Here is a 25,513-nt window from a genome sequence, read left to right as displayed (position 1 = left end):
TGGGAGTTATTAATTCTTTATTAGGATTCAGGTTTCAAACAAGGTAGAAGGCAGTGGCAAGAGGAGTTCAGGTAGGGGGATGATGAGGGAACACCAGACTTGGCTAGCTGGGCCACTGCCAGAAGCCAAATGGGAACCCTGGGCTGGAAGGGGCGTGGAGAGGGATGGACAGGGGCCGGCCTAGAGGAGCAGACGGGGGTCAGCGGATGGTGTATCGGACATAGGGAACCTCGACATCCTCGCCACTCTCGTCGTTACAGCACAGCTCAAGCACCAGCGCCCGCACGTGGCGGCCCAGTTTTCGCTTCGACACACGGCTCACAATCTCTGTCATCCTGGGGACAGGGGGATGGGAGCATAGGGTCAGGAGGGCAGAAAGCAAGAGAGGACGGGCAGGTAGGTGGGGGCAGTGAACTGGAGTGGGACAGCTGGATGTTGAGGTTCCCCAACCTATACAGGGCCTCCCCCCAGCTTGGCCAGTGGCCAACTCACGGCTGATCCAACCGTTCCTTGAGCTTGGCAGCTGGCATGAAGAAGGAATAGAGCATGGACACGCCCTGGGACAGCATGGTGATCTCTAATTTGTGCTCTGTCTGGAGAGGGACGGGGAACAGCAGGGTCATGGGGGTGGACAGGCTAGCAAGTCACCTTGCACACCTCGCCCCCCAAGGTGGGGTGAGAGAGAGAGGGAGGGGCCTTACCTTAAAGTAGTCGAGAAACTGTTTGAGGGTCATCTCGTCACCATTAGGCTGCAGTCCTTGTACCTCAAAGCGATCCCACAATGTCCATTCTTGGTTATAGTACTGCAGGACAAAGAGGGGAGTGTAAGATGGAGACCATCCCAGAGGGTCCAGCCCCCATCTGTCTCCATTCCCCTCACCCCCATGCAGACGTGTTCAGTCAGATCACAATCCTCTTTTGTTCGAAATCCTCTTGTGGCTCCCATCTCACCCCAAGCACTGAAATTGTTTTCTTCTCATCTCCTACTCTCCTCAGTCTCACACTCACTCCATGGACTTTGAATTCCTCCAACTTGCCAGGCACACCCCTATCTTGGTACCCTTTTAAGAACTGGTCCCTCTGCCTGGAATGTGTCCCCACTCACCACCAAGCCTGCACAGTTTGCCCCCTCACATTCTCCAATTCTGATCTCAAGTGTCATCTTTTCAGCAAGGCCTTTTCTGACCATCCCACACAAAATCTCAAACACATGCCTTTGCCCCCTGGTATTCTCAAGTCCTCTTTATCTTTTTGAGATGGAGTTTTGCTCTTGTTGCCCAGGTTAGAGTGCAATGACACGATCTCGGCTCACTGCAACCTCCGCCTCCCAGGTTTAAGTCATTCTCCTGCCTCAGCTTCCTGAGTAGCTGGGATTACAGGTGCCCACCACCATGCCCAGCTAATTTTTTGTATTTTCAGTAGAGACAAGGTTTCATCATGTTGACCAGGCTGGTCTCGAACTCCTGACCTCAGGTGATCCATGTGCCCCGACCTCCCAAAGTGCTGGGATTACAGGCGTGAGCCACCGCGCCCGGCCTCTTTTTATCCTTTTTTGATTCCAAGATCATTTAATAGGTTATTTATATCATCTACTTGAGGAACATAACTTAGAAGAGTACCTGCACACAACAGGTGCTCAATAAATATTTGAGTGAATTCATGAATGAAGCAAGCAAAGCACATAAGTGTAGGAAGCATCCAATAAATTTTGGCTGCCATTATTGTGTAGTTAATAATACTAATAATCTCCCAGGGCACAATTCAAATATCCCATCTTTTCGCATGTACTCAAACAATATGATTAATGAATAAACGAAAAAGGATGCATAAAAAGGGTAGGTACACATAGACAGAAACCCTCACCTGGTGACAGGGTATGACGTGAATTAGAACCAGAATCTACAGACATACCCCACCCAAACCCCACTTCTGATGCGGGCCCCCACCTGGTGACGTGGTGCGGCAAGGGGTTCAGAGAAACCGAAGAAAGGCAGGGCCAAGTTGAGGAAACCATTCTTGTAGGAGTCAAGCTGTCGGTGCCCCTGCACAACCTTGTACAGCTCCAGACACACAAGGCCAACCACGGCTGCTGTGGTCGTGGCAATGGCTGGGATGATCTTCCCCGCAATCAGCTTGCTCTGAGAGACAGGAAGGGACAAAAAATGGTGGTAGTTGAGTACAAGAGCCTCAGGGTCTATAGAGGGGCTGAGTGTGGGTAACTCAAACCTGGAGGAGTGTGGAACATCAGGTCTAGATTCCCCTCACCTTGTGCCGGTCTGCAGGAGGAATGTCATAGTTTTCTGCCCGGAGGTTGGATGCAGCCACGATGAAATCCATATGAAAGTTGCTGTCATCATCCTGTTATGAGTGGGGAGGGTGTGAAGGGGCAGTGGGGAGAGGATCAGTTAAAGAAAATGTGTATCCTCCACTGCAACTGCCTGATGGACTCTCCCAGATCACAAAGGGATGGCTGGGAACACCTACTCATTCAGAGCTATGTGGCAGGCCCACGATCTGATCCCCACAAAGGCCCAGGGCTGTCTCCAGATACTCCTCCTGTTTTTCTCCAGCCTGTCTATGCTTTGCCCATCCTCCCTTCCCTGTCCTGGGCCCCCACCCTGTACCTTCTCAAAGTCAATGGGGTACATCTTGAATCCAGGGAGCTTGTCTGGGCTGGGCAGAGTAGCTTTGAGCTCCTCTAGACGACTGTCATCTGCATGAAGAGAGGGACACTGTCAGCCCTTTAGATCCCAGGCTAAGGTCTGAGGTGGAAATGGGAGCCCAGTGTGGGCCAAAAGGTATTCAGGTAGAAAAAGGATTTGGAAAGGAGAGACATCCTGGGAGAGAAAAGGGGCAAGGAGGAGAGGTAGAGAAGAACAGAATACAAACCTGAAAAACACAGAGAAAGAGCTGAGGCTATCAAGAACGATCTCTCTAGAGACACTAAGGAATGGAAATGAAAGTGTTAGGAGAAAGTGGAGATGGAGAGATCAAGATGGGAAACGTAAAGATCTTGGGAAGAATGATGTAGAGCGAGATGGGGGAACACAGAGGATACAGGGAGGAAAAGGGGAGTAAAAAAGATATATGGAGGGGAAGTTGGGGGGAATGTACAGATGTGGACATAGAGGAAAGATATGGGGGGAGATGGAGAAGATATAAAAGGGGAGAGTGGGGGTATACAGAGGGTGAGACAGGTGGGAGGAGAAATATATGAAGGTGATGAGAGATATGGAAGGAAAGATTGGAAGACGTACATAGAGGAATATGAAGGAGTAGATATTTCAGAAGGAAGATGGGGACCATGGAAGGGGAAATGGGAGGAGATCTGTGGAGAGGAAGAGGGATGAGATATAAGGAAGGTAAATGTAGGGGGCATTACAGAGCTACAGATGCATTATATACAGAAGGGAGGAGTGGTGAAAAAATATGTAGATGGGGTGGGGCGGGGGTGTCAGTAAACCGCAGCCCCAAACTATGGAGGGTGAAGATGCATAGAGAAACATGGCGATAGATGTACAGATGGGGGCAGATCTGGAAGGAGACAAGGCAGGAAGGTATCACGGGAGAGAGACCACTGGTAGAGATCATACGTCTTAGATGAACAGATCAAGAAGAAAGAACAGAACTAAGGGAAATATACAGAGCAAGAGTAAAACAGCAAGTTCTCCTGCGGGCCAGAGTGGAGAGGAGGAGGGAGGGAGACAATTTGCCCCAACCTACCCTCTTCATGTCAAAGGGAGGCTCAAAGGAAGGTGTGGGTAAACCTCAGGCCTGGGGTCACAGAGCAGAGCAGAGCCAGGGGTAGAGGACTGGTGGGGAGGCTAGACTAGGCCGGGGACATTTGGGGGTGACTACTGGCCAACTGGCCAAACACCCTCACCAACAGAGGCATTGGCGCTCTGCAGCTCCTGGTCAGAAACATGGATCTTGACGCCAGACTTGGGGGTGAATTCGGGGACCCGCACAGACTGCAGGAGTGTGGCCACAGCAGCTCGGTCCTGAGAGCCTGTCAGCCCGTAGGTCTGGGCAAACAGGTTGGCAGCAGCCATCACATAGTCCAGATGCAGGGGCTAGGAGAAGGCAGGGCAGGGAAGGGTGAGCACATCAGCCTTCGAGTGGGGAGCCACCACCTCCTTCCCACCTACTCACCCTCCACCTGACCCCAGAAGACCCTAGAGAGGAGACTTACGTTGTTGACATCAAAGGTGAGCGGGTGTGGACAGCGTTTGGGCCCAGACCAGAAAGGGGCTCCTGAGCTTGTGAGCTAAGGGATGGAGAGATTTTTGAGAACAGGACCTGAGAGTGAAGGCCTCTCTGAGAATCTTGGCACTTCACCTAGGCCCCAGAGGTGCCCCCAACTCACTATCTCGGGTTGGGCACTCGATGGGGACTGGAGCCAATCACAAAATACCCCAACTGTAGGGTCCCACAGGTTGAACCACAGATCTGGCTGAGAGAACAACTACCAATCCCTGGGTAGTCATTTTGTGCTAGACAGCCCATCATTTAACAAACTCATGGATTACCAGGCATTGTACTAACTTCATATTAATAAATACCAGTTAATCCTCCCCAAACCCCCCATGACGTAGATCACTATTATTTCTACTTCACAGACGAGGAAACTGAGGTACAGAAAGAAGTTACGTGATTTGTTCAAGTAGAGTTTGGATTTGAACCCAAACCCGTATTGATTCCTGTGCACTTAACTCCAGAATTTCTCCCCCATAACCCCTACAGCCCTGACTGGGAATCAGGTATGACGCAGCCCACACCACAGTCAGGGTAAACAGCAACCAAGCCTCTTTGCTCAAAGGAACTAGGGTAAGGAAAAAGCAGGTTAGGGTCAATCACTCTTCTCAGATCCCCATGCCTCAGGGCACCTGCCACAGCTGGACTCCGCAGTGGGAGAACCCACACTGCAGGCTCCCATTTCAGGGAAATACATTCTGTCAAATGGACCCAACAACTGGGCATTACCTGGTCAGGAGGGAAGTTGTGCAGCAGCTGCCGGATGTTGTTTGAGTACTGGGTGTGCCAGTGGTGGCAGGCCCAGGTCACGCAGTCAGCCCAGGTCTGTGGTCGCTGCAGCACCAGGCTGCGCTGCACAGCCTCCAGCACCTCCAAGGGCTGGGTGCCTGCCAACCGTAGTGTTCGCTCCACAAACTTGGGGTCTCTATCAGGAATCGAAGAGGACAGAGGACAGGATTACACGTCAGCCTCAGGAGTGGGCTCCAGAGCAATCTTATTTTCTCCATGGAAAACTAGTCCCGACCCCAAACAATACGAGGCCCGAGCAGCCACTCATTCATGTGAAAAGTGTGCCTGGTGCCAAGTGTTACTGTGATGAGGAAAGCGGGCGGGATGCCTTGGCTGGTGGACAAGGATAGGGCGAGAGGGCACTGGAGTTACTCACGTGAGGTACTGGTTGACATTTTCTGCTGGCTGCTTGAAGAGGCCTTCAAACTCATCCCGAGCCCACTGCAGACATAGCAAACAGATTACATGTGGCCACAGTTGACAAAATGGGTTTCCGCAGGCATTATTAGAAGGACCATCAGTGAATAAAGCAAGTACAAGGCTCACAGTTACTCTGGAAGTGGGGAAGCTCCCCAGCCTTCCCCATTTCCCCACCTCAATTGAAAAACCAGGCCAGGTGCAGTAGCTCACACCTGTAATCCCAGCACTTTGGGAGGCTAAGGTGGGTGGATCACCTGAGGTCAAGGGTTCGAGACCAGCCTGACCAACATGATGAAACCCCATCTCTACTAAAAATACAAAAATTAGCCGGGCATGGTGGCAGACGCCTGTAATCCTAGCTACTCGGGAGGTTGAGGCAGAGGAATCGCTTGAACCCGGGAAGCGGAGGTTGCAGTGACCTGAGATCATGCCATTGCACTCCAGCCTGGGTGACAGAGCAAGACTCCATCTCAAAAAAAAAAAGAAAAACCAATGAACTTGATTTGGGCAGTGGTTACAATAGTGCTGTGTATATGGAAAACTGTTTTGTTTTGTTGTTTGAGACAAAGTCTCACTCTGTCACCCAAGCTGGAGTGCAGTGGCGCAATCACGGCTCATAGCAGCCTTGACCTCCCAGGTTGAAACAATCCTCCCACCTCAGCCTCCCGAGTAGCTGGGACCACAGGCACATGCCACCACACCCGGCTCATTTTTAAGATTTGTTGTAGAGACAAGGTCTTGCTATGTTGCCCAGGCTGGTCTTGAACTCCTGGGCTCAAACAAACCTCACTCCTTGGCCTCCTGAGTGCTGAGATTATAGGTGTGAGCCGCCAAGCCCAGCCTAAAAATGTATTAAGATCTGCGTACCAGGCCAGGCGAGGTGGCTCACGCCTGTAATCCCAGTACTTTGGGAGGCTGAGGCGGGTGGATCACCTGAGTCAAGAGTTCGAGACCAGCCTGGCCAACATGGTGAAACCCTGTCTCTACTAAAAATACAAAAATTAGCCGGGTGTGGTGGCAGACGCCTGTAATTCCAGCTACTTGGGAGGCTGAGGCAGGAGAATCGCTTGAACCTGGGAGGCAGAGGTTGCAGTGAGCCGAGACTGCGCCACTGCACTACAACCTGGGCAACGTGAGCAAAACTCCACCTCAAAAAAAAACAAACAAAAACAAAACAAAACAAAAACTGTGTACTTTATTCTAGATATGTTATGCCTCCATAAAAAAGAAAAACTTCAACTAAGTGTATCTTACCACAATTTTTTAAAAAAGAAAAAACTCAGACCAAACCAAAAATGATCCCTATCCAGGCCCTGAGGACTCGGCAGAAAACAAGACAGAGGCTGGATACAGGGGCTCACACATGTAATCCCAGCACTTTCGGAGGCTGAGGTAGGTGGATCACTTGAGCCCAGGAGTTTGCAACCAGCCTGGTCAACGTTAACAGGCGCACGTGCGCGCACACACACTTCCCAGGAGCTGAAGGTTGCAGTGAGCTATGATTGTGCCAATGCACCCCAGCCTGAGTGACAGAATGAGACCCTGTCTCAAAAAATAAAATAGCAAACAAGACAGATGTTCTGGCCTCTGAGAGTTCCTAGGACAGTTCGCAGTCATTAGCGAGGTGGTTTGGAGTGTACAGATGTGAGAAATTCATGTTCAGATTCCAGCTATGCCACGTATTACCTAGTTTTGTGACTTCAGGCACACAGGATAACATCTTTACCTCTGTGCTTCATCTCTAGAACAGATGTTACAACAGTGATACCTACTTCATGGGGTTGCTAGGAAGAAATGAGCAAATACGTATATATTTAAAGCTTGGTTAAAACAGTGCCAGGCACACGGTAAATGCCAAGTGGTTCACAACTGTCCTGTGAGGTAGATGCTACTGTCATTCCCATTTTACAGAACAGGAATCTGAGGCACAGAGAGGTCACACATGACCTAGTAAGACTGTGGTGGGTGCACAAATACAAACATACCCACTCTGGAACTGCAGTGTCAGAAGGGAGAAAGTGACAGATGGAACTGGTTTTTTTTTTCCCCTTCCCTATTTTGTTCCCACCCTCATACTCCTACTATTCTAAATGGTTTGGCCTCAAACACTGCACTAAGAATTATTCTGACAGCACAATGGTAATCCCTAGGTTCTGTTTCTTGGCCTAGGTGGTAGTCACTTGTGTGTTCACTTTGTAAAACTTCAGCTAGATCAAGCTTGTCTAACCTGTGGCCCGTATGCGGCCCAGGATGACTTTGAATACTGCCCAACACAAATTTGTAAATTTTCTTAAGACATTATGAGATTTATGCACGGATCTTTTTTTCTTTTATTTTTTCAGCTTATCAGCTATCGTTAGTGTTAGTATATTTTATGTGTGACCCAAGATAATTCTTCCAATATGGCCCAGGGAAGCCAAATGACTGGACACCCCTGAGCTAGATAATATGTGCACTGTTCTGTAGGTACATGCACCACACACACAGAATCATCCTGACAAACCAGCTGTTAAACTCATTTTAAGTAACAGCTGGGGAAAACCCGAATATGGACTATTAGAGACAAATAAATAACTGGAAGAGATGGTAAGAATGATTGTTAATTTTGTTGAGCATGAAAGTGATGTTTCTGTTAGATAGAAGTAGTTCTCAATTGGGAGTGATGTGGCACCCCTGGGGACATCTGGCAATGTCTGGAGACATTTTAGATGTCATGATGGAGGGGGAGTGCTATTGACATAAGAAGTCAGGAATGCTGAGAAACATCCTACAGTGCACAGGGCATCCCCTCTCCCATAACAAAGAAGTAACCAGCCCCAAATGTCAGTAGTGCTGAAGCTAAGAAACCCTGTTCTATAGCAACATATCCTCACTTGGCAGAGGCACTGAAATAGTAGGGGAGTAAAGGCTGTAATGTCCGTGACACATTTAAGCACAAAGAAGAAAAATCTATATACATCTAAGAAGAAAATGTGGCAAAACATTAAGAATTGCTAAATTTAGGTGAGGAATGGTATTTGAGTATTCATCATAATATTCTTAATATTTGTCTATGTGTTGAAAAAAATTCAAAGTAAAAGTGAAAAAAGAATGAGTCATTCTAGAAACCCAGGCTGCTTGGTGGGAAGAGAGGGAGGGAGGTTTGGAGAAAAGGTACATCTTAGGCTTAGGCATGCAACATCTGAAGGCAAGGCAAGGGCCTGGGGGCAGAGAGGCAGCGGCCTGGCCAGATGCCCGGCCTCTTTCCCTTCTCCCACAGCTTATCACCTGCAGGGTGTGCTCGATGGCATTAGGGAAGTTCTTCAGGGTACAGATGGGGATGGACTTCTCAGGTGGGTCCTGGCTGGAACTGTACGACTCTGTCAGGAAGGGGATCACCACCTGCACGTTGCCTTTGGTGCCCAGTGTGCCTGACTCCAGCAGTGGCTTCCGGTAGTAGACGCAGCGGCGGTCCATGTACATGCCTGCGGGGAGGACAAAGCGACAGCCGGGAAAGGAACATTAGGAGAGGACAGGAAGACAGACACCCCTCTTGGTATATACACACCGAAACACACACAACTTTGCCCTTGACCATTTCACCCGCCTCCAAACTCACGGGCATCCACGTTGTCCAGGGCATTGGCCACGCCATCTAGGTTTTGGAAAAAATCGTCATCATAGATGCGCTCTGTGTCAGGACCCACACGGTTCTGGTGGCTTGTCACCCGGATATGTGGATTCATCTGGCGCACAGCTGCAGCGGCCGTGTCAGACTTTAACTTCTAAAGGGTTAAGAAAGTGCAGTTCCAGGGTGGGGACGGGGGAACAGAGCTCACTTATCTGTTCATTCACCCAACAAACATCTTTTTTTTTTTTGAGACAGGGTCTCTCTCCATCACACAGGCTGGAGTGCAGTGGCGTGATCACAGCTCACTGCAGCCTCAACTTCCCAGGCTCCAGCCATCCTCCCACTTCAGCCTCCCAAGTAGCTGGGACCACAGGTGTGCACCACCATGCGTGGCTAATTTTTGTATTTTTGGTAGAGACAGGGTTTTGTCATGCTGCCCAGGCTGGTCTTGAACTCCTGAGCTCAAAGACCTCGGCCCCACGAAGAGCTGGGATTACAGGCGTGAGCCACCACACCTGGCCCAAACATCTATAAAGGGTTGCCTGCCTGAGACGGATTTACTTAATGCTGGGGAAGACCCAGGCCCTGAGTTAGGTGGCTAGCAGGAGAGACGGTCTGTGACAATGCCACATGGCCAGGATGATGACGCATGTGGCAGGGGATCAGTGGAAAGGGAAGCTGTGGACAGGAACAGACTGGAGACAATGGGCCAGACATCTGTTCTTTCATCTAACACCTACTATTTTTTCAGGTAATAGCACCCAGGATTGACGTAGACTCCCCCAACCAGCACCAGGATGCTAGCGCACAGACAAGCAGGATCCTTTCAAAGCCCAAGGTGGGCCACATCCCTCCTCTGCTCAGAATCCTCCCCTGGATCCCACCTCCACTTACCGTAAAATGAGTTGGCTCCCTGACCCTCCCACCTCAGGATCTTTGCGTGGGCTCTTCCGCAGCAGAAGGCGCTCTAGTCCCTCATATCCTTGAGGTCTCTGCAGAACTCAGGCCTTCCTTAACCACTGTCATCAATACTACAAACCATTCTCCCTGACACCCTGACTTCCCTTGTCTGGTTTTTGTTGTTTCCTTTGAGGAGCACTCATCACCGACATTAACTATATACCTCACGATCGTATTGTGTCTATTGTTTGCTGTCCGTTCCCCTCCCCTTTCAGGAATCTTGTTTTATTCCTTGGTATATCCCCAATACCTAAAACAGTACCTCAGTAACTATTTGGTGAATAAATGAAATGAATGAAAGGGGGAATAAATCCTGGGTAAGCAAAAATGACATTGTTCCCTACAGAAGACTTCTCAGAGATCCCTGCATAACCAACCCAGTTTCCATATGGGCAGAGAAGTGTAAGCCTAGGAGACTGAAACTGCAACCCTTGGAAAGGCCTGCTTCCAAGGTCCACCCTTGGCTGGAGTCTGGGAACTTGGAATTCGGGAAGAATCCCACCACTCCCTACCTGATATCAGTGGTTCACTGTGCCTAAACTGTTCATGCAAACAATACAGTTTATGCTGAACACCTTTCCTTCTGGGAGTCTGGAAATTTTGGTATGTGCCAGGAAGGGGGTGCCTACATGACCAGTCCTAAGTAAAAGAGATGGTGCTGAGTCTAACAAGCTTCCCTGATTGGCAACATTTTACAATGGTGCTGAGTCTAACAAGCTTCCCTGGTTGGCAACATTTCACATCTTGTTACACCTTGTTGCTGTTATTTCTGTAGTTACTGTTGCGACTGGGGAAATAAAGGCCGCCTTGTTTAACTCCCACAGGGAGAAGACTCCTAGAAACTTGTATCTGGCTCCCCCAGACTTCACCCCACCAGCCTTTTCCCTTTGCTGATTTTGGTCTGTTTCCTTTTGCTGTAATAAATTGTAGCCACAAGCACGACTATATGCTAAGTCCCATGAGTTCTCTTGGCGAATTGAGCTTGAGAGTGGTTTTGAGGACCCGAGATACACTGTCCCAACCAGCACTAAGGTCAAGGCAAAAACAAAAAAAACAAAAAAAACAAACAAGATACAGAAGCTGGGAAAGGCTTCTGGCCGAGGTGGAAAGATCTCTGACAGAAAGAATGGGAACAAGAAAAAGGAGGGGCGAGCTGAGGTGGCTCACGCCTGTAATCCCAGCACTTTGGGAGGCTGAAGCAGGCGGATCACCTGAGGTCGGGAATTCAAGACCAGCCTGACCAACATGGAGAGACCCTGTCTCTACTTAAAAACCAAAATTAGCCGGGCATGGCGGCGCATGCCTGTAATCCCAGCTACTCAGGAGGCTGAGGCAGGAGAATCGCTTGAACCCAGGAGGCAGAGGTTGTGGTGGGCCAGAGATCATGCCACTGCACTCCAGCCTGGGCAACAAGAGCAAAACTCTGTCTCAAGAAAAAAAAAAAAAAAAAAGAAAAAGGAGGAAAGTGAGATGACAAAGCCCCACCTCCTACCCTACTCACCGTGACATCCCAGGGCCGGAAAAGAAACTGTCGATTCAGATTTGACTTCTCAATGGTGTCCATGTCTGTAACGACGATTTCTCCACCCTCCCTGCAGCCCAGCCCAATCATGGCAAAGTTCTTGAGCAGCTCACAGCCAATGGCCCCCGCACCCACCTAAGAGGCAACCAAGAAGACAGGCAGAGGCTGGTCAGAGTGATGCAGGTTAGTGTGAGGCTACCCATCACCCCTCACTCCCCTGAGAGATGGGGAGAGGGGCTAACACCACATCTTCAGGTTCCAGGACTCTAAGAAATGACACGCAGTCGTGTGAGGAAGGAGGAACCAGAGCGGGAAACGAGGGATGCACTGGGCTTCCCTTCAAGATAAGGAGAATGGCAAAGGGAATGCCTCACAGGTTGCGTTGAAATGCTGAAGGAAGCCCCAGGGCAGATGGTCAGAGGCCAAGATGAGGGGAGCAGGCATCCAAGGGGACCACTCACCAGGAAATACTTCTGCTTGCCCAGCTTCTCTTGCAGGTCTGAGCCAAACACAGCCACTTGCCCATCATAACGGTTCTGGCGCTAAGGAATGCAAAGGGAGGAGGGTCAGAGAGAGGCCTCCCCAGAAATGCCCCCAATGATGCCCTCCCCACAGGTCCCACCCACATACTGGGAGGCACTTGTCCTCCGTGAGGGCCTCTTTGTCCTCAGGGAGACACTCAAGGGCATCAAAGTATAGCCACTGCATGATGGGCATGAACTTCCCGGAGCAGGCCTGGAGAGGGGAAGGGAGAGAGGGGGTGGTCAGTGGTTAACAGGGGCCTGACACAGAGGGCAAGTGACGGAGTCAGGGAGGCACCTGGCCCACCCCAATCCTGCCTCTCCCAACCCATGCTGACCTTCATGACTTCCTGGGCAGCCAGGCCCCCAATGAAGGCATTTATGGGTGCCAGATCCCCAGCAGCCACATATGCCAACTTCCGGATGAGGTCCTCGTCCAGGTTCTCTTGCTGCACTGCCGGCAGGGCTCGAGCATTCACAGCCTGTGCTAAGGCCACCAGTTCTGTTGCATCCTCCTGGTGGGCCAGAAAGAACCAAAAGAGGATCTGTAAGGCCACAATGAGGGCAGGGAGTGTGGATAGGCAGAAGCATGGTGGGCCTTCAGTGCCAGGCATGTCTGCATTGGCTGGCTCGCCTACCCACCCACCTCATTGCGGGGCCGAGGTGGCCGGCCATGCTGAGCACAGAAGTGGTGCAGGGCCTGGAAGCCAATGTGCAACTGGGCAGGGTGAGAAAACTTGGCGAAGTCCGTCATCACAAAGTCAGGTTCTGCCAGTGAGGCCACCAAGGATTTCTGTGGCGGGGGAAGGGGGAGGTCATCAGAACCAGAAGAGAGGAATGGAGAACTCGGGAATGCCTAGAACTACCCCACATAGCCACTGTTCCCACTGACACACTCACAAAGCTAATCTTCTTAGGTACTTTGACCTGACTGACGATGCCTCCACGGATATAGTCGGAGAAGTTGGAGGTGTCACAGATGCTAAAGGTATAAGGACCTATAGAGGGCAGGAAGAGAGCTATCAGTCTACCCATTCTCCCTAAAATCCACAACCCCTGCAAGATAAGGAACCTCCTGCCCCGACTCAGCTCAGACATCAGACGCCATCTCCCCTCTGCTCCAGGCTCCACATGGACATCAGAAAACATCTCTCCTGTGCCCCAGACCCAGCTCAGACCCTGTGAGACCCTATGTCCCTGGCTCCAAGTCTACATGGGAAGACCTTATCTGCTTCCCATCCAAATCAGCTCACACACAAGTAGATCCTCTGACCTGCCCTGTTCAAACACCAGAGACCTTTTCCCCCTCAGCTCAGATACCAGGGACACATTCTCCCAGGAATAGCTCGAACACAGCACCTCTCCCCCATGCCCACCAGCTCTTATTGGACCCCACGGGATTCTGTCTGTAGTTCATCTTAAACAACAGGATGTGTCTCCCCAATCTGAACCAAGGGCCACGTCTCCTCCCTTCAACTCCCCAGCCAGAACCCAGGAACATATCTCCTAGCTCCCCTCTGCTTCCCCCATGGTCCCAGCTCACCCAGGACTTTGATCTCCATGGGCTGATTTCCGTTGAGTTCAACCATGCCCTGTACTTCTGAAAAGGAGACAAAGTCCCCACTTTCAAACCCGTGTCGGGCCTCATCCAGGCAGGTAACCACACCAGGGTTGTCCTGGTTAAAGGAAGAGTGAGTCTCAGAAACAGGCCCAGGGTACCAAGAGCGGACAGGAAGGACTACCACAGCCCACCTGCCCGCCAGGAACCCTAGGGCTGGTCTCCTTACCTTGGTAACCATAGAAACCATAGCACTGAGCGGCTGCTCCCCGTTGGAATCTGTGAGGATCATTTCCTCTCCAAAGTCACAGAAGAGCTGCCTGTAGAGGGAAGCAATAGGGCTGATGCCCGTGTCCCATGCACAAACAGGCCCCACAGGTCCCTCAAGATGTAGTGAAAACTTGCTGAGCAAACTCAGCCTATCACTGCTGAGATATAAGATGGTACTTGTGCCACATGAGGAGAGATGAACACACAGAACCCAAAATCTGGGTAGCTGAGGAGGGACGAGGGCAGGGAGAGCCTAGAGGTCTTGGCCTGGGCCTGGTAGGAGTTGGAGGAAAAGGGAACAGGGAGCGGGGTGGGCCGCCACTCACCCAAACAGGCCCCTTGTGTCTGCCACCACCAGCTTGATGCCACGGCTGTGACAGAACTCACCCACTCGCAGCTGGTCCTCCAGGGGTGTGTTGGTGAGCACCACCACCTGTGGAGAGATGGAGGCTCAGGCCCAGCATTGGGGTGAAGAGGAGAAAATGGTGGAGGGCTGATGTCAAGGACTCAGGCAGTCCTCAAGGCAGACACATCCAGGCTTTGCTGGGTCAGCCTCTTTCACAAACACACAGCACCTACTGTGCATCAGACTCTGTGGGGGTCAAAAATGAACTCCTAGACTATACCAGGAAAGGTGAAGAGGTAGCTGGGAGGACAGAGTTTGGAGAAGAGCTGACTCATTTATTTGACAAACACCCGCTGCTGTCTGCTTGCCATGCCCTGTGAGACACTGGAGTAAAACTCTGTCTCCAGCCAAAGTCTGAGCTCACTCCTACCACACCCACCTGCTTCCAATTCCCAAGACAATGCCTGCTCCGCATGATCTTTGGGATTTTGCTCTCTGCCTGAATGTCCATCCTTCCCCACCAGGGTGAGCTCCTACTCCTCCATCCGGATTTAGCTGCAGTGCCCTGGCAACCCAGGGCCGACTCTCAGCTTCCAGAGCACCTCTTTCTGGCCTGGACTTTTTAATTAACAAACACCTATCCAGTTCTTACGTGCCAGCTGCAATTCCACGTGTTTAACCCTCACAAAAAGTCCATGAAGTCAGTGCTGCTACCACGCACTAATTACAAACAGGAAAACTAAGGTACAGGAGATGAAGCAACCTGCTTGAAGTCACACTACCAAGGCTGGAGGCCCGCAGCAAGGCAGTATGGCTCCCTCCACAGTCTGTGCCCACAACCACTATGCCGTACTGTCTGTACACATCTTCCCCACTTGAAAAGGCAGGGCCAGGCCGGGCGCGGTGGCTCACACCTGTAATCCCAGCACTTTGGCAGGCTGAGGCAGGCGGATCACAATGTCAGGAGATCGAGACCACCTTGGCTAACATGGTGAAACCCCGTCTCTACTAAGAATACAAAAAAAAATAGAAAAAGATTAGCTGGGTGTGGTGGCGGGCGCCTGTAGTCCCAGCTACTTGGGAGGCTGAGGCAGAAGAATGGCGTGAACCCAGGAGGCACAGCTTGCAGTGAGCCGAGATCGTGCCACTGCATTCCAGCCTGGGCGACAGAGCAAGACTCGGTCTCAAAAAAAGAACAGAACAGAACAGAAAAGGCAGGGCCAGGGGCTAACTGCTGCCTGCATACTCTAGTCCCCCAGCACAAAACCTAGGATTCAGGCCGACCCAGTAAATCAATATTGAACACCACTGAACAAACCAGAGATGGGCTGTGAGAGAACTGGGCAGAAGGCTGGGTGGTACCCCCAAGATACCTGGAAACTACTAAGGAAGTCCTCAACGAGGGGTCCAGTGTAGGCAGTGACAGGCACATAGCTGTTGAGCTCAGCAAGGCGGGGCTGTGATACCTGGGCCCGGTTTTTACCGATGTCCTCCTCCCGCAGGTAGAACTGTAAGGGTGTGCAGTAGGGAAAAAAGGTGAAATGGCTGAGGCACCGGGAACAGTGGTGCCTCGGGAAAGGGGAGAGGGGGAAGGGTGCTAGGAAGAGGTACCTGGGAGGAAAGATCAGCCCACTGGGCAGTGCCCTGGTCATGTAGGGTGACAGCCTTGACCCCACCAAGGATGATGTTCTTAGCGATCTCCACGCCCAGGCCCCGCAGGCCTGATACCAGGACACTGGATGTCTGGAGCCGCTTCATTGCCTCATGGCCCAACACATACCTGCCAGGTTAGGGGGTACTCTAGGTCAGGGCCTGCCCCACCCAACCCTATCCTCTCAATGTCCCATTCCACACCCCTCGGCCCAGCCTTGGCCCCACTTACAGCTGCCGGGAGTAAAGGCCCTCGTCTATGTCTGCTTCACTGCCGTTCTTGGCCATTCCCTAGGGATAGAGGGAAAGAACAAGTTCAGGGAGACACACAGGAGTGGAGCATGGATAGACAGACAGTGATACAGAAGACTTTCCCACCCACCACTTCGTCTGCCAGTCTCCAGGGAGAGGACACTCACGTTGGTTGGTACCGAGGGCACTTCGGACAACACGGACTGGGCAGGGGAGCAGTTAGAACCCGGCTTTGGATCAGGCCCGGACACGCGACGTTTCTTGGACAGCGGCGAGCTGGACATCTGGAGGAAAAAAAGAAGGACAGAGGTGACCCTGGGGCACATGGGTACCGTTTTTCTGTTTGTTAGTAGCAACTGTGGGGGAAGGGAAGACAAGTATTAGTACCCCAATTTTACAGCAAAAAGGGGACAGGCACAGAAAGGTGAGGACTTGCCCAGGGTAACACAGTGGTCAGAGCTAAGATCTGAACCCAGGTGGTCTGATTTGCAAATCCACACTGCTGACCACTAAGCCATTTGCTTCTTCCCAGCACAGGACAATGAGGGAGAGACTCCAATCCTGGAGTGAAAGGAATGACAAGAATGTACTTGTGCAGAGGTCAGGGGAAAAGATGTGGATTCAGGACAGACCTGGTTTCAAATCTTGAGCCTGCCACTAACAGTAATAATTAACCACCGTGGGCCTCAGTTTTCTCACCGTGAAACAGGGGTGATAATACCACTTACCTTCCCCATGGGGTTATCGAGATGATAAATAACACAGAGCACAGAACCTGGCACAGAGTAGGTAGGCAGTAACAAGCAGCCATTCTCCTCTCCCTTAATCCCAGGGACGGCGGCGGGAAGGGGGAGTGCAGGAGGGAAGTGAGGCTTGGACATCCATCAGGGTGGCATGATGGCAGGAGCAGTAACTTGCTGAGAACCCAGTTCCCAGAGGGGCTCAGGGAGGGAAGTTTTATAAAGCCCAACCCTGCCCCCAGCTTTGGGAGGGGAAAACCGACACAGACCAATAAAAGAGGTTGCAGAAAGAGAGAAAACAAACACATCCCAAGCCTCATCTGCATGTGGACTCCCTTAAACAGGTTAACCACAATGATAAATGAGTATTAGACTTATTAGGAGTCCTCCCCGTGCCAGATGCCATAGTAAGCACTTCTCTAAGCCTTGTCTCACTGTGTCCTCAGGGCACTCCTGTGGGGTTTGGACTGCTGTCAATAATACCCCCCAACTTTAAAGTGAAGGAAAAAAATTCACTCAGGGACGTTCGGTGACCAAGGTTCCCACACAGTAGCTGAGCTGGGACCAGACCAGGATCTGCTGACTCTGGAGCCCAAGCTGCTTCCTCGTGTTATCACGTTTCATCCCCTCCATGACCCTGACCGAGCAAGGCAGAGTTTAGGACAAATGAGAAAACGTGAGCTCACGCGGTCAAGTAACTCGCCCAGGGTCAACTGCTAGGTCCCAGAGACAGAACAATACAGCCTGCTGTGGAAGTGAAATCTGGTGGTGCGGGTGACTGGGTCCAGATGTTGGAGATGGGAGGACCCAGCGTCACTTCCCCTCACCCCCAGTGCTCCTCTAGGCACTGAGTCTTCCGTTCACACAAGTCCTCCTACACTGAGACTTTTATGACACTAAGTATCCCAGTGTACCTAAGATTCCATCTTGGCACCTGTCACTAGCACCAAGCACAATGACAAGAGCTCCCTACTATCTACCAAGAGCATACTGCATGTCAATCAAAGAGGAAAGGGCTTTGTCTAATCTTAACAATCCCCATGACCCAGATAACCCTATGCCCAAATCACAAATGAGAAAACAAAGGCTCAGAGAACCCCATTCACTCGCCCAGAGGCATGCAGCTGGTGGGGGACTGTTTGCCAAACGCCCCTGGGCTCACGGCCCAGTCCAGAGGACTAAGAAATGGGAAATGAGGGGAGGCAGGAGGCTAGTTGGAGCCCCTGAGATAGCCAGGTGAATTGCTTGGAATGCTAAGAGCCAACCTAGGTAGCAAGAGACTTGGTGAGTTAGTAGAGACAAAGGCGAACCGTATTTTCCATTTACTGACTCTCTGACTGACCTGGGTTAGAGATCTCATTTCCTCTGAGCCTCATTTTCTCCAAAAGCTGGGACAAACGAAACTGTCTTCAAGGGGCTGCTGGCAGAGTTAAAGAAGCCAAGGTCTGTGGTCAGAACTCACTGACCTGAGGATGTGAGTTCCTCCCTGGGCACCTGTAGTGGCCTCCATTACTTAGTTATCTCCTTGCCTTGTCATTGGTCAGTTTGTTCGGGACACGCCATTTCCTCACTCCGTAAATTAGAGATGATCCAGGGCCAGAGAGCACTTTAACTTCTAGACATTTCCCCTCTGGATCCCTAGTGCAGGCAGCAAGGGTCTAAGAAGTTTCAGATGATTGTTCAACTGGATTTCGACTGCAAAGGTCTGGAACAGCCCTGTCTCAAAGCAAGCAGGAGTCTGGGACAGAAACTCTGGATAGGAGCTAAAGATCCCCCACCCCCAGCAGAAAAACAATCTACACCCTTCCTCCCTCAACATTTGCTCAGGCCCCCACTATAACATACACACTGTGAACTGTTTGGCAAAGCTGAGCTGCGGCTTAGTTTCTAAACATACCTGAGTCTCCAAACTGAAGATTTTCAAGCGTAAGCATTCTCTATTCTCAAACCAGAGGGTTTGAGGGAGGAGTCTTGGAGGTGTGAGAGGAGGCAGGTTAGCAGCATGGAGAAGCTAGGGCATAGAGAAGGGGGGCTGGAGCATGTCAAGCTTTCCGGGAGGGGTTAACTGAGAAGTCCATGGGAACGTGAGAGGAAAATCAGGAAGTGGGTGTCTAAGAGCAAGGAGGCTCTGAGGCAAATGGGAAAGGAGATGTTAGAAGTCCTGGGAGGGAAGGGACTAGGCTAGGGTGTGAGGAAAAGACTCAAATTTCGGATCTCTGGAAAAGGATCTTTTAGAGAAAGGCTGAAAAATTGCAGTGGAGGCCCCCAGAGGCTGCAAAGAGGTAGGAGGACAGTTGCTGGGCCCCATGGAAGCTGCAAAGGGAATGGGTGGGGGATTCTAGAGTCTGAGGAGGCAGCAGGAAGACGTTGGGGTCTGGGGGGAGGGGTAGTCTCCATCAGGAGGATGTTGAGGCTCTGGAGGTCTCTGGAGACAGATGCTGGTAGCAGAGAGAAATCTTTAACCAAAAATAATAGATAGGGACATGCAAGAGGAGAGCTGTATCTGACATTCCTACTACAGAGTCCCAGGAGGCTGTGAGGGTGGATGGTGAGGGGCTGGGAAAGGTTTCTAATGGAACACAAAGGCCCTGTGTCAATCTCTGACAGGACATGCTAGGTATCACAGCTGCTCTGAGGGGGTGGAAAAGGGAAGCTGGGCCCAGATAGTTCAGGCCTTAAAAAGGTTAGTAAGCAAACACTGGCTAGGTCCCCAAATGGGGTTGGGTTTCTCTGACCAATTATGTAGGACCCCATGGAGGCACTGAAGGTAGATGCTAAGAAGAGGGTTTTCTACTGCGGTAGAAAACAAGAGGGCCATGGCCGGGCGCAGTTACTCACGCCTGTAATGCCAGCACTTTAGGAGGCCGAGGCGGTGGATCACCTGAGGTCAGGAGTTCCAGACCAGCCTGGGCAATATGGTGAAACCCCATCTCTACTAAAAATACAAAAATTTAGCCAGGCGTGGTGGTGCATGCCTGTAATCCCAGCTACTCGGGAGGCTGAGGCAGGAGAATCGCTTGAAGCAGGGAGGTGGAGGTTACAGTGAGCCGAGATGGCGCCACTGCACTCCAGCCTGGAGGACACAGTGAAACAACTCCGTCTCAAAAAAAAAAAAAAAAAAAAAAAGAAAGAAGAAAGAAAACAAGAGGGCCTGTGGGTGGAAGGGACATCTGACAATGATCCTGGGGTCCAAGGAGTCTGAAAGCAGAAGCTGAAAACCCCTGACTGCAGACATTAGGGACCTTGAAAGTATCTGAGGGCAGATTCTGAGGCCTGATGTGAGGAGAAGAGATCTTTGAAAAAAGCAGCTAGAACCCGGGTTGTCTTTTGACGGCAGAGGCTGGGTCTAGGGTGGGGTAGGGGAGGCGAGTCTCTGATGGAAGGGGCTAGAAGCCAACCGGGACTGCAAGAGCAGATGCTCGCAGGGGCTCTTTGATGGAGGATTATGTATCCAAACAGTTCCTCCCTGGTATCTGGTGCACCGGAAGGCTCTGGGGGTTCAAGGTGTCTGATGGGGAAGATGCTGAGGCCTCTCAGTAGTCTCTGAATACTGGGAGTACGAAAAGCAAGAAATTCCGTAAAAGTAGAGAAAGTGTCAAAGGACGGAGTCTAGGAATTGAAGTCTCTCAAGACAAATGCTAAGAGGGGTCTCTGAGTAGAAATACTGGGCAGAGTCTCTGATGAAAGACGCTAGGGCCAGGGTGGGGTTAGGAGACCTGAGGTGCGGCGAAGAGGGTTCCCCGACACAAAGGCCAGGCCCAAATGGCCTTTCACAGGGTCTAGTACCCCTGGAAGCTCTGAGCGTGGCTAACATGTGTGTGGGATGGGGGGTCTGAAGGAAAATGTAAACGAGGACTCTCTTACAGAGATAAAGAGCCTATGGACCCCTTCCAGGTCTAGCCTGTCTTGGAAGCCTTGAGGGCAAATACTGAGAGGCTAGGAGGTGTCTCAAAGGAGATTCTGGGGCAGGTCTTTAATGGCATTCAATGGTGAGAAGCTCTGATCAGCAGTGCTGATCCCCGTAAATCTCTATCGGAGACTGGGGAGAGTTCTGATCTGAGATACAAGGATCGGGACGGAGTCAGGTCCCAGACTAGAGATGTTGGGCATGAGTCTCTAAAAGCACATCGTGGGGGTCCGACTCCAAGGTCAGATTTTGGAACTAGAGGGATCCAGGGTGGTCCTGGCCGGGGAAAGTCGGCCCCGCCCCAGGCTCTGCTCCCCCTCCCTACTCCGCTGATTCCTGGCGCCCGAGTCACCGCGGCCCGCCCCGACAGCAGCGTGGCTCAGGCCCTTCCAGTGCCTCCCCGAAACCCCTGCCCCGGGCGAGGCGCAGTGAAAGGACGTTTTTTACCAATGCCGGTTCCCCGGGTCGCGCCGCCGCCAACTCCTCAAGGAGCCGAAGCCAAGCCCGGCCGCCACCCTCCTCCTTCTCCTCCTCCCCGCCGCCTGGGCCGCCTAGAATCGCCGCTGCCGCCTTCTCCTCCCCCGGCCGCTGTGGCTGTGGTTGTCCCTGCCACCTCCTTCAGCCGAGCCGCCGACACAAGATGGCTGCCGCTGAGCCTGGGGCCGGAACAAAACCTTGGTCCCCACCCCCAGAAACCCGGATGCAAGCGGGCCGCGCCTACTTATGAATCATGCATAAAGTTCCCGGTCCGGTTGCGATTCATTCGGTTAGAAGTGGAACAGTACCACCTGGTGGGCATTGTGGCAGTAACAACGAAAACAGGTAAAACAGAGGCCACGCCTCATGGAATGTGAATAATGAATGGTTGCAGCCAGGCTGTCATGGAAGCGAAGAAAAACCATTAAGGTCACGCTTCCTGATTATAAGTTATGCATAAAGTTGAGTGGTTGGTAGACTAACAACCAGCAACCCGACAGCAAATATTAAAACATGGAAGTCACACACCTCCATTCATGAATAATGATGATCTTGCAGGGGCCCGGAATCCAAGGAGACCCAGGCCACAACTTACTCATGAATAATGCATGAGACCCAGTGGGTTGGAATAAAAGGAGCACGCCCACCTATTGCCGCACCTAATACACTATAAGCAGGGAAATGGGGCTACTGCAGAGAAAACACACTCTCCCAGGTTCTGAATAATGAATTATGCTGCTGCAGTAGCTCAACCTGGAAACTCAAGAGAGGTCAAGAAAGGTTCCACCCAATTTATGAATTATGCATAAGGCGAAGAAACACCCAAGACTGCCCTACCCAGCAAATAGAGATTACGATGCTATAGCCAAGGCAAAGTGAGCACGCCTTCCTGTTCATGAATAATGAAAGATGTCGCTGCAGTGCCACCAGAAAACCCAGGGGAAGTGTTCTCTCTGCCCCTGCCTCCTCTCCCCACACCTCCCTCCATTCTCCCCGCCTCAGGAACAAGGGCTGCCTTAGTCCAATCAAACCCAAACTCATTACATGTCTTTGGCAGGTGCCTCAGTTTTCACAACTGCAAAATGAGGATAGTAACAGAGCCCATCCACCTCACAGAGATGTGTTATTATGAAAATCAGATCACGCCTGTAATCCCAGCACTTTGGGAGGCCGAGGCGAGTGGATCACCTGAGGTCAGGAATTCGAGACCGGTCTGGCCAAGATGGTGAAATCCTGTTTCTACTAAAAACACAAAAATTAGCTGGGCGTGGTGGCGGGCGCCTTTAATCCCAGCTACTGGGGAGGCTGAGGCAGGAGAATCCCTTGAACTCGGGAAGCAGAGGTTGCAGTCAGCCGAGATCGTGCCATTGCACTCCAGCTTGGGCGACAAGAGTGAAACTCCGTCTCAAAAAAAAAAAAGAAAATCAGAGAATATAAATTATGGGATGAGTCTTAGAACATTGCTGGCACAAGGCACTGTTAAATTTTTAAAACATTATATATTAATATAAAGGTAATATGTTAAGATATGTAAATATATATTTACATTAATATAAAATTAGTTATGAATACTCAGCCACAAGAGAAACCCCCAACTTGGGCCACTGCTTCCCCATCCATAAAATAGGAATAACAACAGCAACTTACCTTGAGATGGAGTTTAAATGAAGAAATATGTAGAAAGGGCTTAGACCAATGCCTGGCACATACTAAGTGTTATATTAGTAGTAGTACTATTAAACGGCGGCGCGGGGGAGTGGGGAAGGGAGACATTATGGCATCTGGTTAAGACTACAGATTGCGGAACTAGACCCCAATTTGAATCCCGGCCCAGCCACTCACTGATTGTGTGACCTTAGGCAAATTACTTAGCCTTCCTGTGCCCCAGTTTCCTTATCTATAAAGTGGGGGTAATAATAACCTACCTCCTAGGATTGTCGTGAAGACTAAATGCGCTAAGTAGCTAAACGAGTGTAAGCTAATCTTATCATTATCCTCCTACCCATTATTCAGGCTTACAAAACGATTTGCCAAAGATCACACAACTGGAAAGGATCGATGGGATTTGAATCCAGAGCCCCGGCTGATTATCTGAGATTACCAGGCCATAAGAAATGAACAATGTAGGAGGCCTCATCCCTTCGCTAGACGCCAGGTTTTAACTCTGGTACCTGTAAGGGAAAGCTAACCGCGGATCATGCAGATAAAGCTGCAAAAGCCACGCTCCTCATGAATTAAGCACGGAACCCCTAGAAAAGCACTGAAAACTCAGAGTGCTACTTAACTTTTGCGAATCATCAAAGAACTCTCCTTTGCGCAGCAGACTTCAGAACGCCCCTTCAGCACGCTGATCCGCCCCTCGTGAATAACTCACAAGCCGATACCTTCCCTTCTGCGGACCAGGTGCGAAAGAGGCAAAAAACTGCCTCCTACCACAGCCCCACCTCCTTATGAATAATGAATAAAACCGCGACCAAACGAAGGCCGGGTGGCGCCGCGTCGGCTCAGGAAGAGCTGGGCTCCGGCGTCCCTTCCCTAGCCTGAGCTGGGAGGCTCCTCTCCCTAGAAACATCTGGGCCCCCGACGTGTCCAGTCTCGCAGTCCTGAGCCTCCAGGCGCGGGGAGGACCTCATCACAGAGCCAGAGGTCACAAAGGCCTGACACCTCCACTATGCCACGTCGGTCCCGATTGTTCTCACTGTCACCAGGACCCCGTCCCGAAACAAGCCCTCCCCCAGTCCCGCCTTGACTTTAGTAACCTCAAACTTTGCTTCTCCCCTTGAAGAATAACCCAAATCCTGCTCCACGGACAAGGGTGCCCATACACGGACCTTAAGAATCTCCCCAAAGCCCCCCAAACACTGTCTCCGAGGGGTGCTCCCCAAAACAGACTCCCAAATCCCACCCCAAAGTCCCCAAACGGCACCCCCTAAGGGTCTCCTCAAAAGTAGACGCCCCCTAAATATCACCCCGGGCCTGGAGGCTCCAAATACGCCCATGAGGAGATCCCCGAAGTTGGGATTAGGGAAGCACCCTCCTCCAAATGCTGTCCAGAGGCTTGGGGGCACGGTGCTCCAGCTCACCCCCTGTGCCGGGCGGAAGCCTCGCCTTCCTGCCAAAGATGAGCTGAAGCCACGGGGCAACGGAAGAGCAAACCACCTCCGTCGTACAAGAGAAGCCAGAGTTTGCGCGGAGCTCGGAAGCGCGGGGCCTCGGAGAGCCCCGGGTCTGGGATGTACCACAGATGCTCTGCTAGAGGGGCGTCGGTCCCTGCTCCCGCGTCGCTGGTGCCCGTTTCAGACCCAGATGCCCCTACAGGTTGTGGTACGGCCCAAATGCGCGCGGCATGCTGGGGGTGGTAGTCCTGTCTGGCCAGTGCCTGGTGCACGTGGTGGGCATCAGGGTCCAGAATATGGGAAAATGTAAGCCTGGGCTATGGAATGCCGGAGCCGTGCTCTGTAGGGTGGGAAAAGGAAACGGAATGTGTAGGTGCCTCCACATGGAAAGACACACCCATCCTACAGATGGGGAGACCGAGACTCAGGTGGCCAAAATAGTTCATTTGACATGGGCCAGGTGCTGGAAATTCTTCCTTGAGCTCATGGAGCTGACATTCTAGCAAGAGACACAGACCGTAAACATAACAATAAGTGAAATTATAGTTTCACATACAAATCCGTATTATAATAGATATCTGTGACTATACACAGTAATATAAGTTATGTCTATACAATCATGTGCTGCATTACATTTCGGTCAACGGTCCTATAACACAGAACATTTTACTGTTATCTTTTCCATGTTTACATATATTACCATAGTAGAGACAGGATTTCGCCATGTCGGCCAGACTGGACTCGAACTCCTGAGCTCAGGCGATACGGCTTGCTCGGCCTCCCAAAGTGCCGGGATCACAGGCGTGAGCCGCCGCACCCGGCAAAATTCTTCAGCCTTTTAATAAATGGAGTCTTGGCCGGGCGCGGTAGCTCACGCCTATAATCCCATCACTTTGGCAGGCCGAGGCAGGATGATTGCTTGAGCCCAGGAGTTCAATACCAGCCTGGGCAACAAAGTGAGACACCCCCGCCACACACACCACCACCACCACCACCACCACCAGGAAAATAGACAAAGGAGAAGGAGCGGGAGGGTGGAAGAGAGGGTTGTACTATTTTGCATTGCCTCCAGCAATGTATGAGAGTGCCTCTCCCTTCGTAGCTTCACCGAGGATATGGCT

At 51.3% G+C, this 25,513-nt stretch overlaps 1 protein-coding gene across 2 annotated transcripts; it reads right to left on the bottom strand.

Moving 5' to 3' along the window:
* UBA1 (ubiquitin-like modifier activating enzyme 1) lies at positions 1–24,613 on the bottom strand. 2 transcript variants are annotated; one of them, XM_011982838.1, is made up of 28 exons: positions 21,247–21,763; positions 18,790–18,903; positions 16,881–16,927; positions 16,320–16,436; positions 16,133–16,191; positions 15,862–16,030; positions 15,624–15,758; positions 14,231–14,337; positions 13,864–13,954; positions 13,620–13,752; positions 12,977–13,074; positions 12,723–12,869; positions 12,415–12,591; positions 12,186–12,290; positions 12,017–12,097; positions 11,535–11,690; positions 9,062–9,227; positions 8,731–8,927; positions 5,420–5,484; positions 4,984–5,179; positions 4,193–4,267; positions 3,884–4,073; positions 2,625–2,713; positions 2,266–2,358; positions 1,947–2,138; positions 702–803; positions 493–593; positions 1–335 (listed from the first exon to the last, which is right to left on the bottom strand). In XM_011982838.1, exons 2-28 carry the CDS (start codon positions 18,824–18,826, stop codon positions 200–202), a joined length of 3,261 nt encoding a protein of 1,086 aa, XP_011838228.1. In that variant the 5' UTR covers positions 18,827–18,903; positions 21,247–21,763; the 3' UTR covers positions 1–199. The 2 variants fall into 2 exon arrangements, with proteins under 2 accessions (XP_011838228.1, XP_011838229.1); XM_011982839.1 differs by lacking the exons at positions 16,881–16,927; positions 18,790–18,903; positions 21,247–21,763 and adding an exon at positions 24,360–24,613.
* Positions 24,614–25,513: the final 900 nt, after the last annotated feature.

The sequence above is a fragment of the Mandrillus leucophaeus genome, unplaced genomic scaffold (assembly GCF_000951045.1).
Source record: "Mandrillus leucophaeus isolate KB7577 unplaced genomic scaffold, Mleu.le_1.0 Scaffold243, whole genome shotgun sequence".
Lineage (NCBI taxonomy): Eukaryota > Metazoa > Chordata > Mammalia > Primates > Cercopithecidae > Mandrillus > Mandrillus leucophaeus.
Note: the sequence above shows the minus strand (reverse complement) of the source record. Positions and strands in the feature narration are given on the sequence as shown.